This window comes from Sus scrofa, chromosome 9, assembly GCF_000003025.6.
Source record: "Sus scrofa isolate TJ Tabasco breed Duroc chromosome 9, Sscrofa11.1, whole genome shotgun sequence".
Taxonomy (NCBI): Eukaryota; Metazoa; Chordata; class Mammalia; order Artiodactyla; family Suidae; genus Sus; species Sus scrofa.
This window is the reverse complement of record NC_010451.4, coordinates 124,739,924-124,759,226: the sequence shown is the minus strand read 5'-3', so window position 1 is coordinate 124,759,226 and position 19,303 is coordinate 124,739,924. Positions and strand designations below refer to the sequence as shown.

At 37.8% G+C, this 19,303-nt stretch overlaps 1 protein-coding gene across 14 annotated transcripts in view; it reads right to left on the bottom strand.

Annotated features, from left to right (window-relative positions):
- SMG7 (SMG7, nonsense mediated mRNA decay factor) overlaps window positions 1-19,303 on the bottom strand; it is a 79,308-nt gene that overhangs the window by 16,513 nt on the left and 43,492 nt on the right. For 12 of the 14 annotated variants that reach the window (XM_021063792.1, XM_005667816.3, XM_021063790.1 and 9 more), the window contains 7 exons: window positions 13,034-13,205; window positions 11,766-11,837; window positions 10,482-10,632; window positions 9,979-10,114; window positions 3,737-3,899; window positions 3,236-3,392; window positions 170-240 (listed from right to left, as the gene is read on the bottom strand). In XM_021063792.1, the coding sequence (XP_020919451.1) occupies window positions 170-240; window positions 3,236-3,392; window positions 3,737-3,899; window positions 9,979-10,114; window positions 10,482-10,632; window positions 11,766-11,837; window positions 13,034-13,205 (922 nt within the window). Of the gene's footprint in view, window positions 1-169; window positions 241-3,235; window positions 3,393-3,736; window positions 3,900-9,978; window positions 10,115-10,481; window positions 10,633-11,765; window positions 11,838-12,078; window positions 12,185-13,033; window positions 13,206-19,303 lie in introns of all 14 variants that reach the window. The other 2 variants (XM_021063796.1, XM_021063795.1) reach the window with 1 other exon arrangement.

The following is a 19,303-nucleotide window of genomic DNA, read 5'->3' as shown; positions in this document are numbered from 1 at the left end:
GAATAATATTATTTCTATTTCCACCCACTTCTCAAAGCAGAATTCAAAGTCACTTTTGAGACACCAAATTTAAAGTCAAATGCTTAAAAACCACACCCTGCGTCCCCTGGTTAAGCCCACTCTTAGTGGTGGAGAACAATGTCAGTAACCCAAGTTAAGGTAGCCCTACCATTGGTACTTGAAAGATCCTCTTCATGGGGATGAAAACTATTCAGAAGAGAAATTAGCCAGGGCCAAATGCTGGAAAATAAAACAGATGGTTCAGACTTTATTTCTGCATAAGAGCAACCACAAGACTAATAAGCCATGAAAATGTTACCTAAAGGACCTAGAGTTCATGTGCTTTTCCTTGCTTCAGCATTTTATTTTTATTTATTTATTTATTTATTTTTTTGTCTTTTTGCTATTTCTTGGGCCACTCCTGCGGCATATGGAGGTTCCCAGGCTAGGGGTCCAATCGGAGCTGTAGCCACCGGCCTACACCATGCCACAGCAACTCGGGATCTGAGCCGCGTCTGCAACCTACACCACAGCTCAACGCCGGATCGTTAACCCACTGAGCAAGGGCAGGGACTGAACCCGCAACCTCATGGTTCCTAGTCGGATTCGTTAACCACTGCGCCACGATGGGAACTCCTGCTTCAGCATTTTAAAGGCTATATGATTTCCTAAAACATATTTCCAAATATCTAAATAAAAGATACACCAGAAGGGCCAAATTTCGATGACAGAGACCTACTACTGCAGAATATTTCCCAGGCTCCTACTTCAACAAATAGGAAAATGAACCTGTCATTTTTAAACACTGAAAATTATATTCACTGAGAAAATTTTAACTGGGGCAACAGCAGATTATGCTTTTATGGCTTTCACATACACTGTCAGTTATGGAACCCATTACTAGTTCTCAATCTGTGATGGGGGTTACATCATAGACAAATCACATTCCTCTTCAAAGTAATGACTGTGCCTTTTTCTTCTAACGACAGAAAAAAGTCCATGCATTGTTATAATATCCTTATTTCTAAATTGTTTCCTAATACAAAATTTTTGCAAAAGTTTGCAAAATATTAGAAATGTTTTTAAATGTTAAGTTAAAATATTTAAAAATAATCATAATCTAGGGAATTCCCATTGTGGCAGAGCAAAAATGAATCTAACTAGTATCCATGAGGATGTGGGTTCAATCCCTGGCCTCATTCAGTGGGTCAGGGATCTGGCATGGCTGTGGCTGTGGCGGTGGCATAGGCCAGCAGCTGTAGCTCTGATCTGACCCCCTAGCCTGCGAACTTCCACAGGTGCGGCCCTAAATACTACTTATGGTAATATTAAGGTTTTCTTGAAGTACATAATAACCAACGTTGGTTTAAAAAAAGTGCGGTCAAAAAAAAAAAAAAGTCCAAGGTAAGTTGCCCACGATAGAGAAACTAAATGTAAATAATTACATCTTAAAACAATACACACAAATAAAATGAACATATGTAGAAAAAAAATACGTAAGAAAACAAACATTGAAGAATAAACATCTGCTACAAGACTTTGGGGATGTAACACATTATAAGACACTTGCAAAACAGAGTTAATAACCTTAAGAAGAATGTTTGACTAGAACAATAATGTCTTTAGGCAACAAATATGAGACTTTAAGAAACAGACTGCACAACAAGTGTGGGAAATGACTTAATGATATATTGCTTTACCCCACTGTGTTTTAAGTCTAACTCTGCTTTCTACAAAGGAAGAAAACACATCACTATTTCATCTGTTTATTAGCTTAAGATAACATGGTCTCAAAAAAGTACTGGAGAAACGAAGTTCTAGAAATTGGAAAGGCTCAAAGCAAGAAAATGAAGTTGAATATGTACAAATACATTTGAATATATATAAAACTTTGAGCTCACAAAGGGAGGAGGAATTGTTTCTCAGTCATTTAAAAGATATAAATGAAGATTATTACCTTGATGTATCAGACATATAAAAACAAAGAATCAATGCTTCTTTCATAGCATTACTGATACAATTTAATGAACCAAAAACAAGTTCTAAAGTACACAGAGAAAAGGAAAAAATGTACTGCCTCTGGTCAAGAAATGAAAATTCTATGCCGTAAAGCAATGTCTAAAAATAAGTATTACTTACTAATACCTGCTTAGGCACAAAAAGGAGATGTATTGGAGTTCCCATGGTGGTTCAGCAGTAATGAACCTGACTAATATCTATGAGGATGAGGGTTTGACCCCTGGCACTGCTGAATGAATTAAGGATCTGGTGTTGTCGTGAGCTGAGGTGTAGGTTGCAGACGCCACTCGGATCCAAGCTGCTGTGGCTGTGGTATAGGCCGGCAGCTGAAGCTCTGACTTGACCCCCTAGCCTGGGAACTTCCACATGCTGCAGGAACGGCTGTTTTTTCTTTTAAAAGGAGATGTGTTGTATGATGTGCAATGTTGGTAAACTTTATTGGAATGACACGTCAAAGATGAAGGCACTTAAAGTCTGGTTTAAAGAGATGGAAAAGAAGTATGAAGTAAGAGGATCACAGGGCCTCAGATGTGGCTAGGACATTTTCTCGGTTGTGACCCTGGTCAACGTGTAGCGGCTGGGCCACAAAGCAGAAATTACAGACTCTCCTTAGATCCACAATTAAAGTAGGAGGAACTTTCCAGTCACTGCAAAGCCTTAATGGAAGCAGAGGTAAAAGGAAAGCTCTCATTTGTCACTGTAAAATGTACAGTTCCTAAGAACTGTCAGAATGATTCTGAGAATACAGAGAAAATGGTGAAAACCAAAATAACTTCCCATCTTTTCTACTTAAATATAATGCAAATCAGGTGTTACTAAAAGGCAACATCAAACAGCTTAGGTATAGAAAATAATGGGAGAAATAAAAATCTCTTCCCTTCAACTCCTAAACAGAAAATTGGGGCATATTGTAAAAAAAAACAAACTGGTTTTATCTCAATTTCATTTTGAAATGTGAAAAATGCCCTTTCCCCAGGATGGCAACCAGGAGCAGGGGAAGCAAACAGGAGTCAGAAATCCTAAAGACTGTGCCTCATATGAAGAATTCAAACAAATGAAAAGCATACAAAGAAGACTTAAGTTCAATTCTAGAGTGGGTTGAAAAAACAAAGTCTTTCATTGTTCCAATATTGTGTTTTAGAAGGCAGTTACTACATATCTATGAATATCAAACAAACAAAACACACAAGCTAACAGAAAACGCCAAGACACTTACTACTGTCTTTCATCTACCACTGCTTCCTGAAAGACCCTGGGTCTGAGTCTCAGCCAGTCCATGGAGACCTTGACTGCAGGTAGGGGATAGGCATTGTAGGATTCCTCCTGAGACTTGTTCTGGAGAGGACACTTGCACAGGATGCCAAGAAAAGACACTTAAAGAAAAATGTGTTCAGAAAGCATGAGATATTTGAAACTGTGTACCAGTTCAAATCAAAATATTACTATGAGTCTGTGTTTCCAATGTAATACTTAAATATCTTTTATCTTCTGGTTAAAAAGGCATTTTCTTTCCCATGTTAAAAATGTTATAGATACAGTTGATGAGGGGGAGTCAGCAGATAAAAGAACAGAACTTAGAATTTAGGCCTCCTAATTCAGTATTAAGAAATATAGGACATTTCTTTATGGGACTAATGTTTTGTTATAATGATAAAAATGCCTAAGATTATGCTTTCCAAAGAAGATGTTGCAGATAGTTACATGATTTAATACTCACTAAAGAGGGCCAGCAGCTGTGTCCAACACAGCTGCTCATCTTGGCTATAACTATGCTGTTCTGTTTCATTGCTAAAGTCACGAAGGTGATGAAGTTGAAACAGGTTAATGACAGTGACGTGAACTAACTGCTGAGAGTTGAAAGCTTTTTGGAACAGCAGCCTCTGTAAAAGAAGACAGAATATTGCACATATTATCAAGAACAGAAGCCATCTTTGACACAAGAATTAAACCAGCAGTCTGCATTTAAAGCCACAAGGGTAACATTTACAGATGTATATATACATATACGAATTTTTCTTTTTGGCTGTCCCAAGGCATTTGGAGTTCCTGGGCCAGGGATCAGATCTGAGCTGCAGCTGCAACCTATGCCACAGATGCAGCAACATCTGATCCTTTAAGCCACTGTGCCAGGCTGGGGATCGAACCAGTGTCTCGGGGCTGCAGAGACACGGACAATCCTGTTGCTCCATATCAGGAACTACCATAGATGCATATTTTAATTGAGTTTGATGTGATCTAATGTTTCTCATGCTGACTTTTTGCCTTGAAAGGATTTAACCCAGACACCACAGAGCTTTTTGAGTTTTTTTTACAATACTTTTTTCCATGGAAAACTATTTGTTTTTTATTTTTAAAAATAAAAAAAAAAAATTTCTTTTTAGGGCCACACCCATGGCATATGAAAGTTCCCAGACTAGACGTCGAATTGGAGCTACAGCTGCTGGTCTACTTCACAGCCACAGCAACATGGAATTCGAGCTTCGTCTGTGACCTACCCACAGCTCACAGCAACACTGGATCCTTAACCCACTGATTGAGGTCAGGGATCGAACCTGTGTCTTCATGGATTCTAGTCAGGTTCATTACCACTGAGCCACAGTGGGAATTCCCCATTTGTTCTTTAATATAATTTGAGAAAAATGTTTTGGAGGACCATCAATAAATTTATATTTCTTAATCCATTAGAAGCTGCTGTTGTTGTTGTTTTCTTTCTTTTTTTCTTTTTGGGCTGCCTTTCAGCACATGGGAGTTCCCAGGCCAGGGATCAGATGCAAGCCAAAACTGTGACCTATGCTGCAGCTGTGGCAATCCCAGATCCTTTAACTTTAACCCTGGTTTGGGCCAGAGATTGAACCTACATCCTGGCGATGCAGAGATGCTGCAGGTCCCACTGCGTCATAACAGGAAGTCCTAGAAGCTGTCTTAGACGTAAACATACTAAAATATTAAACGGGACCATTGACTAGAAAGTAGGTGCACAGAGTGAAAAACAAAATTTTAAACAAGAAGATTAAAAAAATATGTCCCCCACCCACCCCCCACCACATGTGGAAGTTCCCAGGCCAGGGATCAAACCTGTGTCAGCAGTGACCCAAATCACTGCTGTGACAATGCTGGATCCTTAACCTTCTGCAGCACAAGAGAACTCCAAAAAACATGTTTTAAACTCTTGGCACATAACAGACAACTTCTAAAATTTGTTATAAAATTTACTCTTTCAAAGGCTTGACACACATAAAGACACTGATTTATAAATGAGATATATAGCAAGAATATATCTGGAACACAGGATAAATGATATACTAAAGCAATCATTAACGAGTGCTGTAAGTATTTCTACATTTCATTACACAGACATTTCCCCCTATTAGCAAAGCATGGCCTTCATTACCAAATTTTTTACTTAGTAACAGCGACCTGCTAACCAGCACTATAAGGAAAAATTCACCTATAGCCTCTCAGCTGGCCTCAACTTAATTATACTTCTACCTTAATATCTACAGTAGTTTAGATTACTCCCATATAAAATATTTTTCAAACACAAGTTCCTAATAAATGTGATTGCTATTAGAGATGATATCCTGGCTTTACCCCACACTTAAGCCATAGCTAGCTCCCTTCCTCTCCAGGGAAAATCTCTGGAGAAAGTTGGGATTCACTGTCACTAGTTTTGTGATGGGAAATAGATAATGTTACTTACAATTCTACCAGCAGTGTCAAGAGATCCTACCGTCTCAGAAATATAGAGCTGCCTTCATCTGCCTATTCTGAGATTTTTTTCATAGTTAAAGAATCTGAAATATCCAGAATAAGTTCTATAATTCTATTAACAGACCATTCACATTATCACTGGAGAAAAATACAATGCCACTCCAATTTAAATCTATTCTCGCTATCATCTCTCTTGGCCTCCTTGTCATTTGCCATTTCAGTAAATACATCAAGAATGCTTATTCCTTTTCTAAAGGCATTAAGCATTTTTCTTTATTTCAAATGTCCTGAAATGCTACCTCTTCTCCAGAGTTCTCTTATAAAACTTCTTCAATCTCTATACCCAACATTCTAGATATAATGACCATTTACAAAAATGCATAATATTAACATAAAATGAGATTAATCTGTATTTTTCAAAAAGCATTTTTTCTAAGGAGTTCCCATCATGGCTCAGTGGTTAACGAATCCGACTGGGAACCTGGGGTTGCAGGTTCGATCCCTGGCCTTGCTCAGTGGGTTAAGGATCTGGCTTTGCTGTGAGCTGTGGTGTAGGTTGCAGGCGAGGCTCGGATCCCGCCCTGCTATGGCTGAGGTGTAGGCTGGCGGCTACAGCTCTGACTAGACCCCTAGCCTGGGAACCTCCATGTGTTGCAGGAGCAGCCCTAGAAAAGGCAAAAAGGAAAAAAAAAAAAAGGCATTTTCTCCTAAGTATGATTTATAGGCATGTACTCCTTTTATCTATGATTCCACTAGCATTTTTGAAAGCAATCTTGGGGAACAGGATCATACCCCTTTACACTTTTTTTTCTAGTGTATGCAGAGAAACATTAAAGCATTTGAGGGCAGCCTAGTACTAGCAACTGATAATGTAAGTTCATGGAGGCACAGACTTTGTCTTTTTCTCCCCTATATCTTTAAGAGCTTAGAAAAGTACCCAGGCGACAGTAGGTACTCACTTAGTAAAGGAATAACCTACATCTTAAGAAGTAATTGTGTAATTTTTCAGTTGCAATTTCATAAAACTTAGACTGTATTTTAGTAAACAGAGGGTCTTTCTAGGAACAAAATCAGACCAGAAATGACTTTTTGTTACTCTTTCAAAGACAACTTTCAACAGCAGTTAAGGAATATACTGAACTGAATACCATTGAGGGGAGTTTCCATTGTGGCTCAGTGGTTAACAAATCTGACTAGCATCCATGAGGATGCAGGCTCGATCCCTGGCCTTGCTCAGTGGGTTAAGGATCTGGTGTTGCCATGAGCTGTGGTGTAGATCACAGACGCAGCTCAGATCCTGTGTTGCTGTGGCTGTGGCGTAGGCCAGTGGCTACAGCTCCAATTTGACCCCTAGCCTGGGAATCTCCACACACCACAGGTGTGGCCCTAAAAAGACAAAAAAAAAAAAAAAAAAAAAAAAAAAAAAGAAAAGAAACAACACATAAAAGAGTTCCCATTGTGGCTCAGCAGATTTCAGAACTCGACATATTGACCATGAGGATGTGAGTTTGATCCCTGGCCTCACTCAGAGGGTTAAGGATTCAGCATTGCCTCAAGCTGTGGCATAAATCAAAGATGCAGCTTGGATCCTGTGTTGCTGTGGTTGTGCCATAGGCCAGCAGCTGTAGTTCCCATTTGACCCTTAGCCCGGGAAACTTCCATATGCTGCAGCTGCAGCCCTAAGAAGAAAAAAAAGAGAGAAAAAAAAGAAATAATACACATTTAACAGATATTAAAAAGCCATGTATCTCAATTCCTAAATCCCAGGTTCTTTCGGTGAACCCCAATTTGGTACACACTTCTGTTTAGGGGCTAAAGACTACTAGTTAGATAGACACACTGATATTTACATATGGATAATGCTAATTATCTAGAAATATTTTAGAGATACTTACTCAACCATGCTAAAATTTCACTCCAAAAATGTTCTTCTGATATTTCAGTACTGAGTAAGGTTTCAAATAGATGCTCTCATACTATGTTTAACTTGAGTATCGAAATGATCGTTCAAAGTGTGTTTCAGCAATTGCCCACATATACCTACCAGAACTTAACATTCATAAATATATATCTGAAGAGAATATTAGTGTCTGTTAAACCAAATACAAAAATGACCAGATTCTATACTAGAAAAACATACACAGGGAAGATCTCATTAAGGTAGATCCCCCCCTTCCTCATTTAGGGAGTATATCTTTCATAGAAGTGGAGTTAGAAGCAACCTCAAAAGGTTATCTGGTCCAATTCCCTATTATTATTATTATTATTATTATTATTTGTCTTTTTGCCTTTTCTAGGGCTGCTCCCAGGCTAGGGGTCTAATCGAAGCTGTAGCCGCCGGCCTACGCCACAGCCACAGCAACGCAGGATCCAAGCTGCATCTGCAACCCACACCACAGCTCATGGCAAAGCCGGATCGTCGACCCACTGAGCTAGGCCAGGGATCGAACCCGTGACCTCATGGTTCCTAGTCGGATTGTTAACCACTGCACCATGACGGGAACTCCCCAATTCCCTATTATTTAATGGGACTGCACCTAAACCATGTAAGAAAGAAGGTTGTCAATCTGACTTTTAAGCTCTCAAAAGAGACGCCCCTCAGTAACCCACTACAGATCTCCATTTAAATTTTAAGATTTTATTTTTGACCTTAGGAAGACAAAGATAAGCTATTTTAAAGTAATTATTGATATATCTGAGAACTTTTAACTAATGAAACTATTTAGACGTCTTTGTTCTTTCAAGCTGGGGAGCCTAGAGCTTTAAAAAAAGTTGTTTCTTCCATGTTTTCAACTCTAAATCATGAGCTAAGTTTAAACAGGTCACTAAGAGAAGCAGAGAACAGCAGAGGACTCTGAAAGCTTATTTTAAAACAAACTATTTCTATTATAGTTATTTAGTATTATTCCTCACACACAGAAAACAACTAAAAAATGACTATGTGTAAAAACTATTTCCCAATGATTCTATTCGGCTAATTTATTCTCTCTTAATTGTCTAAAGTCTATAATCTCTGGAATGTGAAGCTTTTATAATACTTAATGCTTTCAGAAGTAACCAAGAAATACACAATATTCTTTGAGTCCGTCTTGTTTACTGTTGATCCCAGTGACTAAAATAGTGACTGACATACTAGTCGAATACCTGCTGAATAAATGAACTAAAAATAAAATACTTAATTTTGACTCCTCTAATATTATATATTAAAACTACATTTAAACTGCTAATTTAATATACTAAAAGATCATTTTCATATGTATACACAAAACAAAGGTTACTTAATTTTTCTCCTGACACAAATTCGTAAAATATATTCCTGTTGAATGAAATTCTCATTACTTTCCTTCAAAAAAACCCACAAATCCCATAATTCCCGGTGTGGCTAAGTGGGTTAAGAACTTGACTAATATCCAATAAGGATGTGGGTTTGATCCCTGGCCTTGCTCAGTGGGTTAAGGATACACTACTGCCACAAGTTGCAGTGTAGGCTGCAGATGTGGCTTGGATTTTGCATTGCTGTGGCTGTGGCATAGGCCAGCAGCTGCAGTCCCAATTTGACCCCCAGCCTGGGAACTTCCATATGCTGCAGGAGCAGCCATTTAAAACCCCATATGCTGCAGGAGCAGCCATTTAAAACAAACAAACAAAGAAACCCAATATCCCCCCTGCCATACACATATCCCTCAGAATCCTGCCAGATCTAAGCAAAATAAGAACAATGAGTTCAGTCTGCAAAATGGAAATACTATCCATGAAGTAGGTAACGGATCATACATATCTAAACAGAGAAACCTTTGAAAGTAGGACTTCCAAAACTGAGAAAAGAAAGGTGCTTGGTCTGAGAAGGAAGGGGAAAGAACAGTTTTTTCTCCTTCTATGATACTTTCTGCCAATGGCAGCTACTTGGTGAAAACATGCTTCATATAGACAGTACCTCAGTTTAAACCAAAGCAATGCCGTATGAAAAAAAATACCAAAGGGCAGAGAGGGGGTGGAGAGGGATAAATTAGAAGTTTGGGATTAATATATACATACTACTATATGTAGTTCTACTCTATAACACAAGGAACTCTAGTCAATATTCTATAATAACCTATATACAGAAAAAGTTAGCTGAAAAAGAATGGATATATGTGTGTGTATATATAACTAAATCTTTTTATTGTACACCTGAAACTAACACAACATTGTAAATCAAGTACACTCCAATATAAAATAAAAATTAAGTTGGAAAAAAAAAAATCTAACCTTAAATTGTTCTTCCAATTTCTCTCGAAGAGGGCTCAACTTTTCCAAGCTCTTACTCAGGTACACATGACCGTGAAATTTTATAAAGGCCTTGATGAAGTCAGAAACACCCCACTTGGTCTTCACCTCATCCCGGCTGAAATGAAAAACTTCCATGAATCTTACGCAGCAAGCACCCAAAATCTCTCACAGGAGGTTTCAGTTTGCAAAAGCACATTATATGAGCACCTGATATTCAAGGAGAGGATTCTGCCTCTAACTTTTCAACCACGACGCACTTAGTTGAGTCAGTAACCAGCAGCCTGTACTCCACTGGGAACAAATCAGAGGCTGACTGGCTGAAATTCAGTGATGACTATATGCAAAATTATTATAATACATACATTTAGCAATTAGGCAAATGTAAGAGAAGCATAGGTAACTGGCCATTATTTCTTGTTTGCCCAAATTTGAGCGCGGAAGGCTACCAGGTTATAAAGTCCTCTTGGAAAAGTCAATCCTACCTTTCCAGTGCTTTAGAAAGTGCTTTTTGTAGATTAGTAGAGGCAGCTGGGAAAGGGAACTTCACAGCAATGCTTCTGCAGTAGTAGAAAATTGTGGTCAGATGGTCTCCTTTGGAAGAAGCTAAGATAGCCAACTGATTGTAAGGCTGACCTATAGGAGAAAGTTAAGATTCTAAAGTAATCCAAGATGCACCAAGTCTTGCTATCAGAATACAGAGGTCAGTTTTGTTGTTGTTGTTGTTGTTGCTATTTCTTGGGCCGCTCCCGTGGCATATGGAGGTTCCCAGGCTAGGGGTCCAATCGGAGCTGTAGCCACCGGCCTACGCCAGAGCCACAGCAACGTGGGATCCGAGCCGCATCTGCAACCTACACCACAGCTCACGGCAACGCCGGATCCTTAACCCACTGAGCAAGGGCAGGGACCGAACCCGCAACCTCATGGTTCCTAGTCGGATTCATTAACCACTGCGCCACGACGGGAACTCCCAGAGGTCAGTTTTTAAATCTTTATATTAGTAATGGGGAGTATTTTATAAAGTAAATCTCATGACTATCTCATTAAAAATGGGTAAAATGTGAAACAGAACATTTCAGCGATGTTTAGGATAAAAGAGTCACAAAACTGCGGTGGAGAGCACTTTAAGTTCAAATGCGACCTCAGAAAGGGCTGGACAGTAAATGTTTTTGGCTTTGTGAGCCAGAAAGTCTCTATCACAACTACCCAACTCTGCCACTGTAGTGGGAAAGCAGCCAGAGACAATGAAATAGTATGTCCAACTGCTATCCCTGCTTGAGACTTTCAAGGAGCTCCTTTAAAATCTAAAGGAACTTCAATGTGGCTTAACAAGAATGTGTATCACCAAACATCTACTGTAATTTAATAAAGATGTTAATTTAATTCAAGAATCATTGCTAACACCTATTCTGGAAGTCATCAAAAGACAAAAAAGCACCACCTTTTAGAAATAAAAGATATTTTTTTCTAAGAGGAAAATGATGGTATGAGAAAATTATCCCAACAGCAATTAAGGAAACCAGAGTTACTGAAACAATTACATTAGGGGACATTCTATTTATATCACTTTACTGACAATAGCAATATTATTCTAAAAATTTCATTTCCAGTTACACTGAATGTAGAGTTAAAGGGAAAAAGACAACAATCAACACTAAAACTCAGTATCTTGGTTTCATAACACCTGAAAGATGAGTTCTGAACTATTTCCATATTTCTGTCCACAATACAGTGTCATAATCTACCACCAGCTGACATATCCCACTCACCATTCGAAGGGACAAGCTGAGCTGCATGCCTATAGTAGGACTCTGCCTGGCTGGTCTGGTTTCTGTATCGAGCTGAGAGAAGGAAAAACAAAGCTTACTTTCGACAAACAGACAGAAAAAACAACCATTAAGGTAATATTTCTAAAACAGATACAGTTTAAAAATTCAAAGTTAATAAACATGTTAAAATTAGATTAAGATGATTAAAGATAGAAAATATTTTAAAACAAATTAACTATAGGATTATGTGTGACGTGTCCATCCAGCCTTCTCTATTTGGGACATTCAGCATGTAACCAATTTTAAAGCTTACCTAGCCCCCATTTTCAGGTCCTCCAGTGTCATGCATCACCAGCTCCCACTATGGACTATGCTGGTGACCTGGAGCCGGCCCACAAGAAGGGGTGAGTTATATGGCACTTAAAAACAAAACAAAACAACAAACACTATATAATAAGATCTGAAATTTATCTATTTCTTCAATATCTTAGAAAGTGATTTTGAAAAATGCCTCATACCTATTGCAATATTATTTGTGCGCAAAGAATATACTGAAAGCAAAAGCAATCTAAACGTACTACTCACTAAATCTCCCTGTGGAAACTGGTGCTAACTTTGATGTGACCTCTCACAGAGTCAATGATGTCAACGACATCAAGACATCCAGGATCTTTAAATTTAAAGCAGTAATATTCTCCATTCCTTGTTATTGGAGGACAACAAAATCCTATAGTTAATTTGTTTTATAACCATTTAGGTCACCTTTTTAAAGGAATGAACAAAATAAATGAGTTATATAACATTCCCAGATAAAATACGTAACACAGAAATACAAACTCCACAGTAAAAAGGAAACAATTAAAAATGACCTTTTACTGCACTGGTAAGAAGAAAAGAAGGCAATCTAATTTCAAAAGGAGCAATTTTATAAAACCCACAATTCCAAGAGTACAGATTTTTAATTTAGAAAATATTATGGCACCAACTTAGAAAAACTGAGCTTTGATTACATTGTTGCTATTTATTATTTGCCTACATCTGCATAGAGTCTGAAAAAAATTTAAATCTGATATGAAAGTTACTTCCTCCATGATCTTTTGCCAATGGCAAAGCATTCAGAAAATCTAAGCAACTTAAAATACATTTTATAGTTTCCTCTTACGGCAATCTAAGTTGTGTGTGCATGATCAAAGAAAAAGAATTTCTTTCTATGATTACTCCATAAAAAGCATAAATGCATTATCAATTCCTTCAAACCAAAGGCTCACCAATGTCTCCAAGGTGGACGAGGCAGTGCTGGCAGATATAGGAACAGGAGCTGGACTGTGGCTTCACTATGGCGCTGGTATGCGTCTGTTTATTGCTGATAATTCCCAATTGGGAAGACTTTACACGGCATGGTAAATCTACATTAAACACTGTACACAGTTCTTGTAATAACTAAAAGGAAAACATGAGCAAGACTTAGTATTAAGTCAGAACTGCTAAGTCAGAAGTGCTCTAACAGTAACTTGTATACTTTAACATGTGTAACTAATATCACATACTGCTGAGACCTGCCAATTTTATAGGATAACTAGTAACATTTATTACAAATCATGTATTTTGATTTCTCAAGTGTTAAAGCAATCTAGGGTGTACATCTAAAAGGAACATCAGCATTTCAAAAAAAAGATTTTAGGAGTTCTGTTGTGGTTTAGTGGGTTACGAACCTGACTAGTATTCATGGGGATGCAGGTGTGATCCCTGGCCTCAATCAGTGGGTTAAGGATTGGGCACTGCCGTGAGCTGTGGTGTTAGGTCACAGACATGGCTTGATCCCGCGTGTGGCTGTGGCGTGGGCTGGCAGCAGTAGCTCTGATTTGACCTCTAGCCGGGGAACTTCCGTATGCCACAAGTGTGGCCCTGAAAAGCAAAAAAATAAAAATAAATAAATAAATAGACTTTACCTGAATAGGGTATGCAGACTCATTCAGCAAGAAACTCCATGAAACTTACCTATCTATCGATCCCTCTTAGAAACACAGAAAAACCACTAAAGATTGGTTGGTTACAAATTTTACTAAACACATCAGCATATTTGGCAGACTTCGGGAATTTCCTGAGATTTATTTTCTTAAGCCCAAGGTCAGTTTGTGCTTTGCATACAGTAAAGACGTCTATTGGTATTACAGACCTGGAAGGGACTTGTGACATTAGTAGACCACCCACTCCTTCCTCCTTTCATCTCTCGTCTTATAGTATGAGACAGTTCCTCCTTCTGGTCAAAGATAACTTCTCTGTCTGAGCATGCCTGTTTTATTCTTTTCTGCCTCCTGCCTGTCAACCTCATTAGTTAAATCTGCTTTCAACTTCTCATGCTTCTTTGCTGTGGCCTATAAAGTATTGCCCACAGAAAACAAATAATAATAATTATTATTATATTAAAAGACCCCACAGAACCAAAGCAATTTTCCTTGACTCTAGATTTTTCCTCCAGCAACCTTATAATGTCTCTCCTTCTCAAAATTCCTTCAAAGGAGTCCACTTGTATCACACTTGCTTTCTCAGTTCCTATTCACTCCTTAGTCCACTATGATCTGGCTTCCACACAATCCCTCCTCTACCCATCCCACAATCCACAACCACTCTAAAACTGCTGTCTACATGACAACTGGTTATAAGTAAGCAAATACAATGGACACTTTCTAACATCTTCCTATTGGGTCTCTCTGCTACACTTAAAACTGCTGATACTGGAGTTCCCGTCGTGGTCATGGCTCAGGGGAAACAAATCTGACTAGTATCCAAGAGGACGCAGGTTCGATCCCTGGCCTCGCTCAGTGTAAGGATCTGGTGGTGCCGTGAGCTGTGGTGCCGGTCACAGACATGGCTCCGATCTGGTGTTGCTGTGGCTGTGGCTGTGGCATAGGCAAGTGGCTATAGCTCCGATTTGACCCCTAGCCTGGGAACCTCCACATGCCACAGGTGTGGCCCTAAAAAGACACACACACACACACACACAAACCAAAACAACAAAAACACCAAAACAACAACAAAAAAACCCAGCTGATATTATGGTTGATAGCTCTTCTAGTTCTTTTTATCCTGCCAATCATTTATTTTCAGTGTCCTTCATTTAAAGGCTTTTCTCCTCCCACCTCAATCCCATCAAGGTTTCATTCTTGGCCCCAGACAGTTCTTCACATTCTATTCTCATTCATTCAAATATTTACTTACAAACATATTCATTCAAATATTTGGTTACTGTATTACACAGCATGGTAAACAATAGAGACATGAAAATGAGTAAGAAAATGTGTCTTTAAGAGCTTACAGCTAAATAAGCAAGACAGGTACATAAAATAAGGAGAAGAAAGGTAGAGATAAGCCATTAGAATGTTCTATATTTGTAATAAACTTCATTTCCTGGGTTATTTGAGACATCTGTCTCACTTTATCCTTGTGATAAACTAGTAGCAATAAAGTATGTAGGCATGAAACTCCATTCTTTTCAGATGAGGATATGAAAGCAACAGAAATATCAAGTGATTTGACTAAAGTTACAGAATTAGAAATATTTTGATTCTATAACCATTCTTTCTAACACGTGCAGAACTCACAATACAAAATAAGACACCATGAAGACCCAACTCAGAAGGATTAAAAAAATCTCACCCTTTTCCTAATATAAAAACCATCTCTATAGCCAAATACATATATATAAATTCTATAGTCTCTTCTCATAAAGCACAGGAATTACCTACCTCTTTACTTATGCCTGTACATTTATAATGGGCAAGAAATTTGCTGACATAAGACTGAGTAAACAAAATTAGTGCCCAGAATGGTGAGAGGCTGGAAATAGAAAAAGCAAGTATAAGAAAGGGACAAAAAAATGGAAAAAAACCCAAAACAGGTAACAATGAAAGATGGCAAGAAGAAACACAACAGAGGATAAAGAACTGACTTGGATAGATACTGTTAAATAACAGACTGGAAAATTAGGAAAGGTTGAATATCTATCAAGATGAAAAAAGAATGTTCACGAAAAGTAAATGAAACATGATTGGAATTTCATGTGAATGTCTTATAATAAAACTTTTGACTAAAAAGGGGGGGGCAGTTCCCGTTGTGGCTCATTAGTAATGAACCTGACTAGTATCCATAAGGATGCAGGTTCGATCCCTGGCCTGGCTCAGTGGGTTAAAGATCCGACATGGCATTGCTCAGTGAGTTGCGGTGTAGGTCACAGACACAGCTTAGATCCCAAGTTACTGTGGCTCTGGTGCAGGCTGGCAGTTACAGCTCTGATTCGACCCCCAACTTCCATATGCCATAGGTGTGGCCCTAAAAAAGACAAAAAAAATAAAAATAAAAAAAAAAGAAAGAAAAGAAAAAAGAGCAAGTTTTAATTTATTAATGTCCAATTAAACTCTTGGAAATGTGTTACATGTTTATATCACATCATATAAAAAAGTTACGAATCATTTTTCAAGTAACAAGTCTGCATAATGGCTAATATAAAAATGTCCTGCAGAAGGGGGATGCTTTCCTTCTACCTCCACCAGGGCCAGGTGCGCCAAGTCCCCACTGCTCCCCCATCTTCCAGTTGTGCTCACAAGTTTAAATTTCTACTCATGAAGGAAGGAATAGAGGCTTAAATTCAAAATGAGACTGGAGTTTTAAAACTGGATATGTTTTAAAACCTGAGAGCAATCAGAATGTTATGAAGTCTATCCAAGATGTTATGATGTGAATCTGAAATTCAACAAAACATAGTTGAAAGAAGTGATTGGAGGGGAGCAGGGGAACATACATTTTTGTTAATACCCCGCTGAGCTGAGATTATTTAACTAACACTTAGAGTCAAATTGCATATACATATTTTTCACTTAATAATAACACAGCATCCTCATCTTAAAAAATCTTCATAATAAGGACCTAATTAAACTCAAAAGTTGTTGCACAGGAAAGGAAACTGTCAACAAAATGAAGACAACCTACTGAATAGAAGAAAAAATTTGCAAGTGATATGGCCGATAAGGGATTAATAGCCAAAATACATAAACAGCTCATATGACTCAAAATCAAAAAAGAAATAAACTAGATTAAAAAATGGGCAGAAGATCTGAACAGACATTTTTCCAGAGACATACAGATGGCCAACAGGCACTTTGAAAATAGGCTCAACATCACTAATCATCAGAGAAACGCAAATTAGAACCATGATGAGATATCACCTCACATCTGTCAGAATGGCTAAAAAAGATCACAAATAACAAACGTTAGCGAGGATGTGAAGAAAAGAAAGCCCCCTACACACTGTTAGTGGAAATGTAAATTGGTGCAGCCACTGTGGGAAACAGTATGGTTTCTCAAAGACTAAAAACAGAACTACTGTATGACCCAGCTATTCCACTCCTGGGCATATATCTAAAATACACACACTCCAATGTTCATAGCAGTATTATATATAATCGCCCAGATATGGAAGCAGCCTGACCACCAAGAGATGAAAGGATAAAGATGTGGTGTGTGTGTGTGTCCTCCCCCCCCCACACACACATGCACACGCACGCATGCAATGGAATAGTATTCAGCCATAAAAAAGAATGAGATTTTGCCATTTGCAACAACATGGATGGACTTGGAGGGTATTATGATAAGTGAAATAAATCAAATACTGTATATTACCACTTATATATGGAATCTTAAAAAAAAATACTAGTGAATATAACAAAAAAAAAGAGATTCACAGATATCAGAACAAGCTAGTGGTTAGCATCTGGGAGGGCCAAGATTAGGATATGAGATCAAGAGGTAAAAACTACTACGTATAAAATAGATAAGACACAAGGATATATTAAGTACAGGGAATATAGCTAATATTTATAACTATTAAGGGTATAACCTTTATAAACTGTGACTATGGTGTACACTTGAAACTTACATAATACTGTACATCCTCAATAAAAAACCCTCAATACATGGCAATAAAAAAATCTTCATAAATATCATTTAAAATAGTTTCATAACTCCATTTTATAGGTAGGATGTAATTTGTTTAACCACTACTCTAATGTAGGATATTGGCATTATTTAAAAATTTTAATATTTCAATACTATCTGTCCTTTTAAATGTAATTACAATTATTATTAAATATCCACTGATTTATGGACAAATGAACAAAGAAAAAACTGTACTATAAAAAAAAAACATGATCTGACAACTTCTGTATTTCAAAAAACTTTAAATAAAATGAAGGAACAGAGGATACTGGAGGAAAAAAACATTTGTCAGAAAAAATATTAATATAACTTTATATGGAAAGGGCTCAGACAAATCACCATGGGAAAAAACTAGGGTCTGAACAATGAATGGGAAAAATAAATGAATAAATGATTTATATAAAATACAAATACCTAATATCTAATAAAATATGAATCACTAGTAATTAGACACTAAATTTTAAATGAAAATTATTTTCCATCTATTAAGTATAAGTTATTCAATTAATCATTCATTTGACTTTATTGAAATACTTAAGACTGGTGTGTCAAGATAGACATCTGCATACACTGCTGATAAAAACATGATAACCTGGAGTTACTGTTGTGGCTCAATGGTTCACGAATCCAACTAGGAACCATGAGGTTGCGGGTTCAATCCCTGCCCTTGCTCAGTGGGTTAACCATCCGGCGTTGCCGTGAGCTGTGAGTTGCCGTGAGCTGTGACGTAGGTTGGAGGTGTGGCTCAGATGCCAAATTGCTGTGGTTGTGGCATAGTCTGGCAGCTCCAGCTCCGATTAGACCCCTAGCCTGGGAACCTCCACATGCCACGGATGTGGCCCTAGAAAAGCCAAAAAAAAACCCCCAAAAAACAAAAAAACAACACCCCAAAAACATGATAACCTTTTGGGAAAACAGTAATACATATCAACAGTATTAAAATCTCAGTCATCCAGGAGTTCCCATCATGGCTCAGCGGTAACAAACCTGACTAGTATCCAGGAGGATGTGAGTTTGATCCCTGGCCTTGCTAAGTGGGTTAAGGATCTGGTGTTGCTATGAGCTGAGCTGTGGCGTCGGTTGCAGACGTGGCTTGGATCCTGTGTTGCTGTGACTGTGGTGTAGGCCCCTAGCCTGAGAACTTCCGTAGGCCACAGGTGCGGTCCTAGAAAGACAAAATAAATGAATGAATAAATAAGTGAATGAATGAATGAATAAATAAATAAATAAATAAAACCCCACTCATCCAATCATTTAATTCACTGTCCAATAAAGAACTGAACCTCAGGCAGTAACCCAATATTAGAAAAAATGCGTTATACATAAAGACATTTATCAAACTGTCTACCAACACGTGGAAAAACATAGTATGTTTATAAAGCTGATATAACAATGAATATGTACAACCATGTATAAAAATACGAAAACACTGTAAGCAATTATATTAAAAGTGGTAATTTATCCTGAGAGGGCAATGAATTTTTTTTATATAATTTTCAAATCTTTTGAAATTAGTGTGCATGTTTTTATAATAGCAAAGCCAAAAA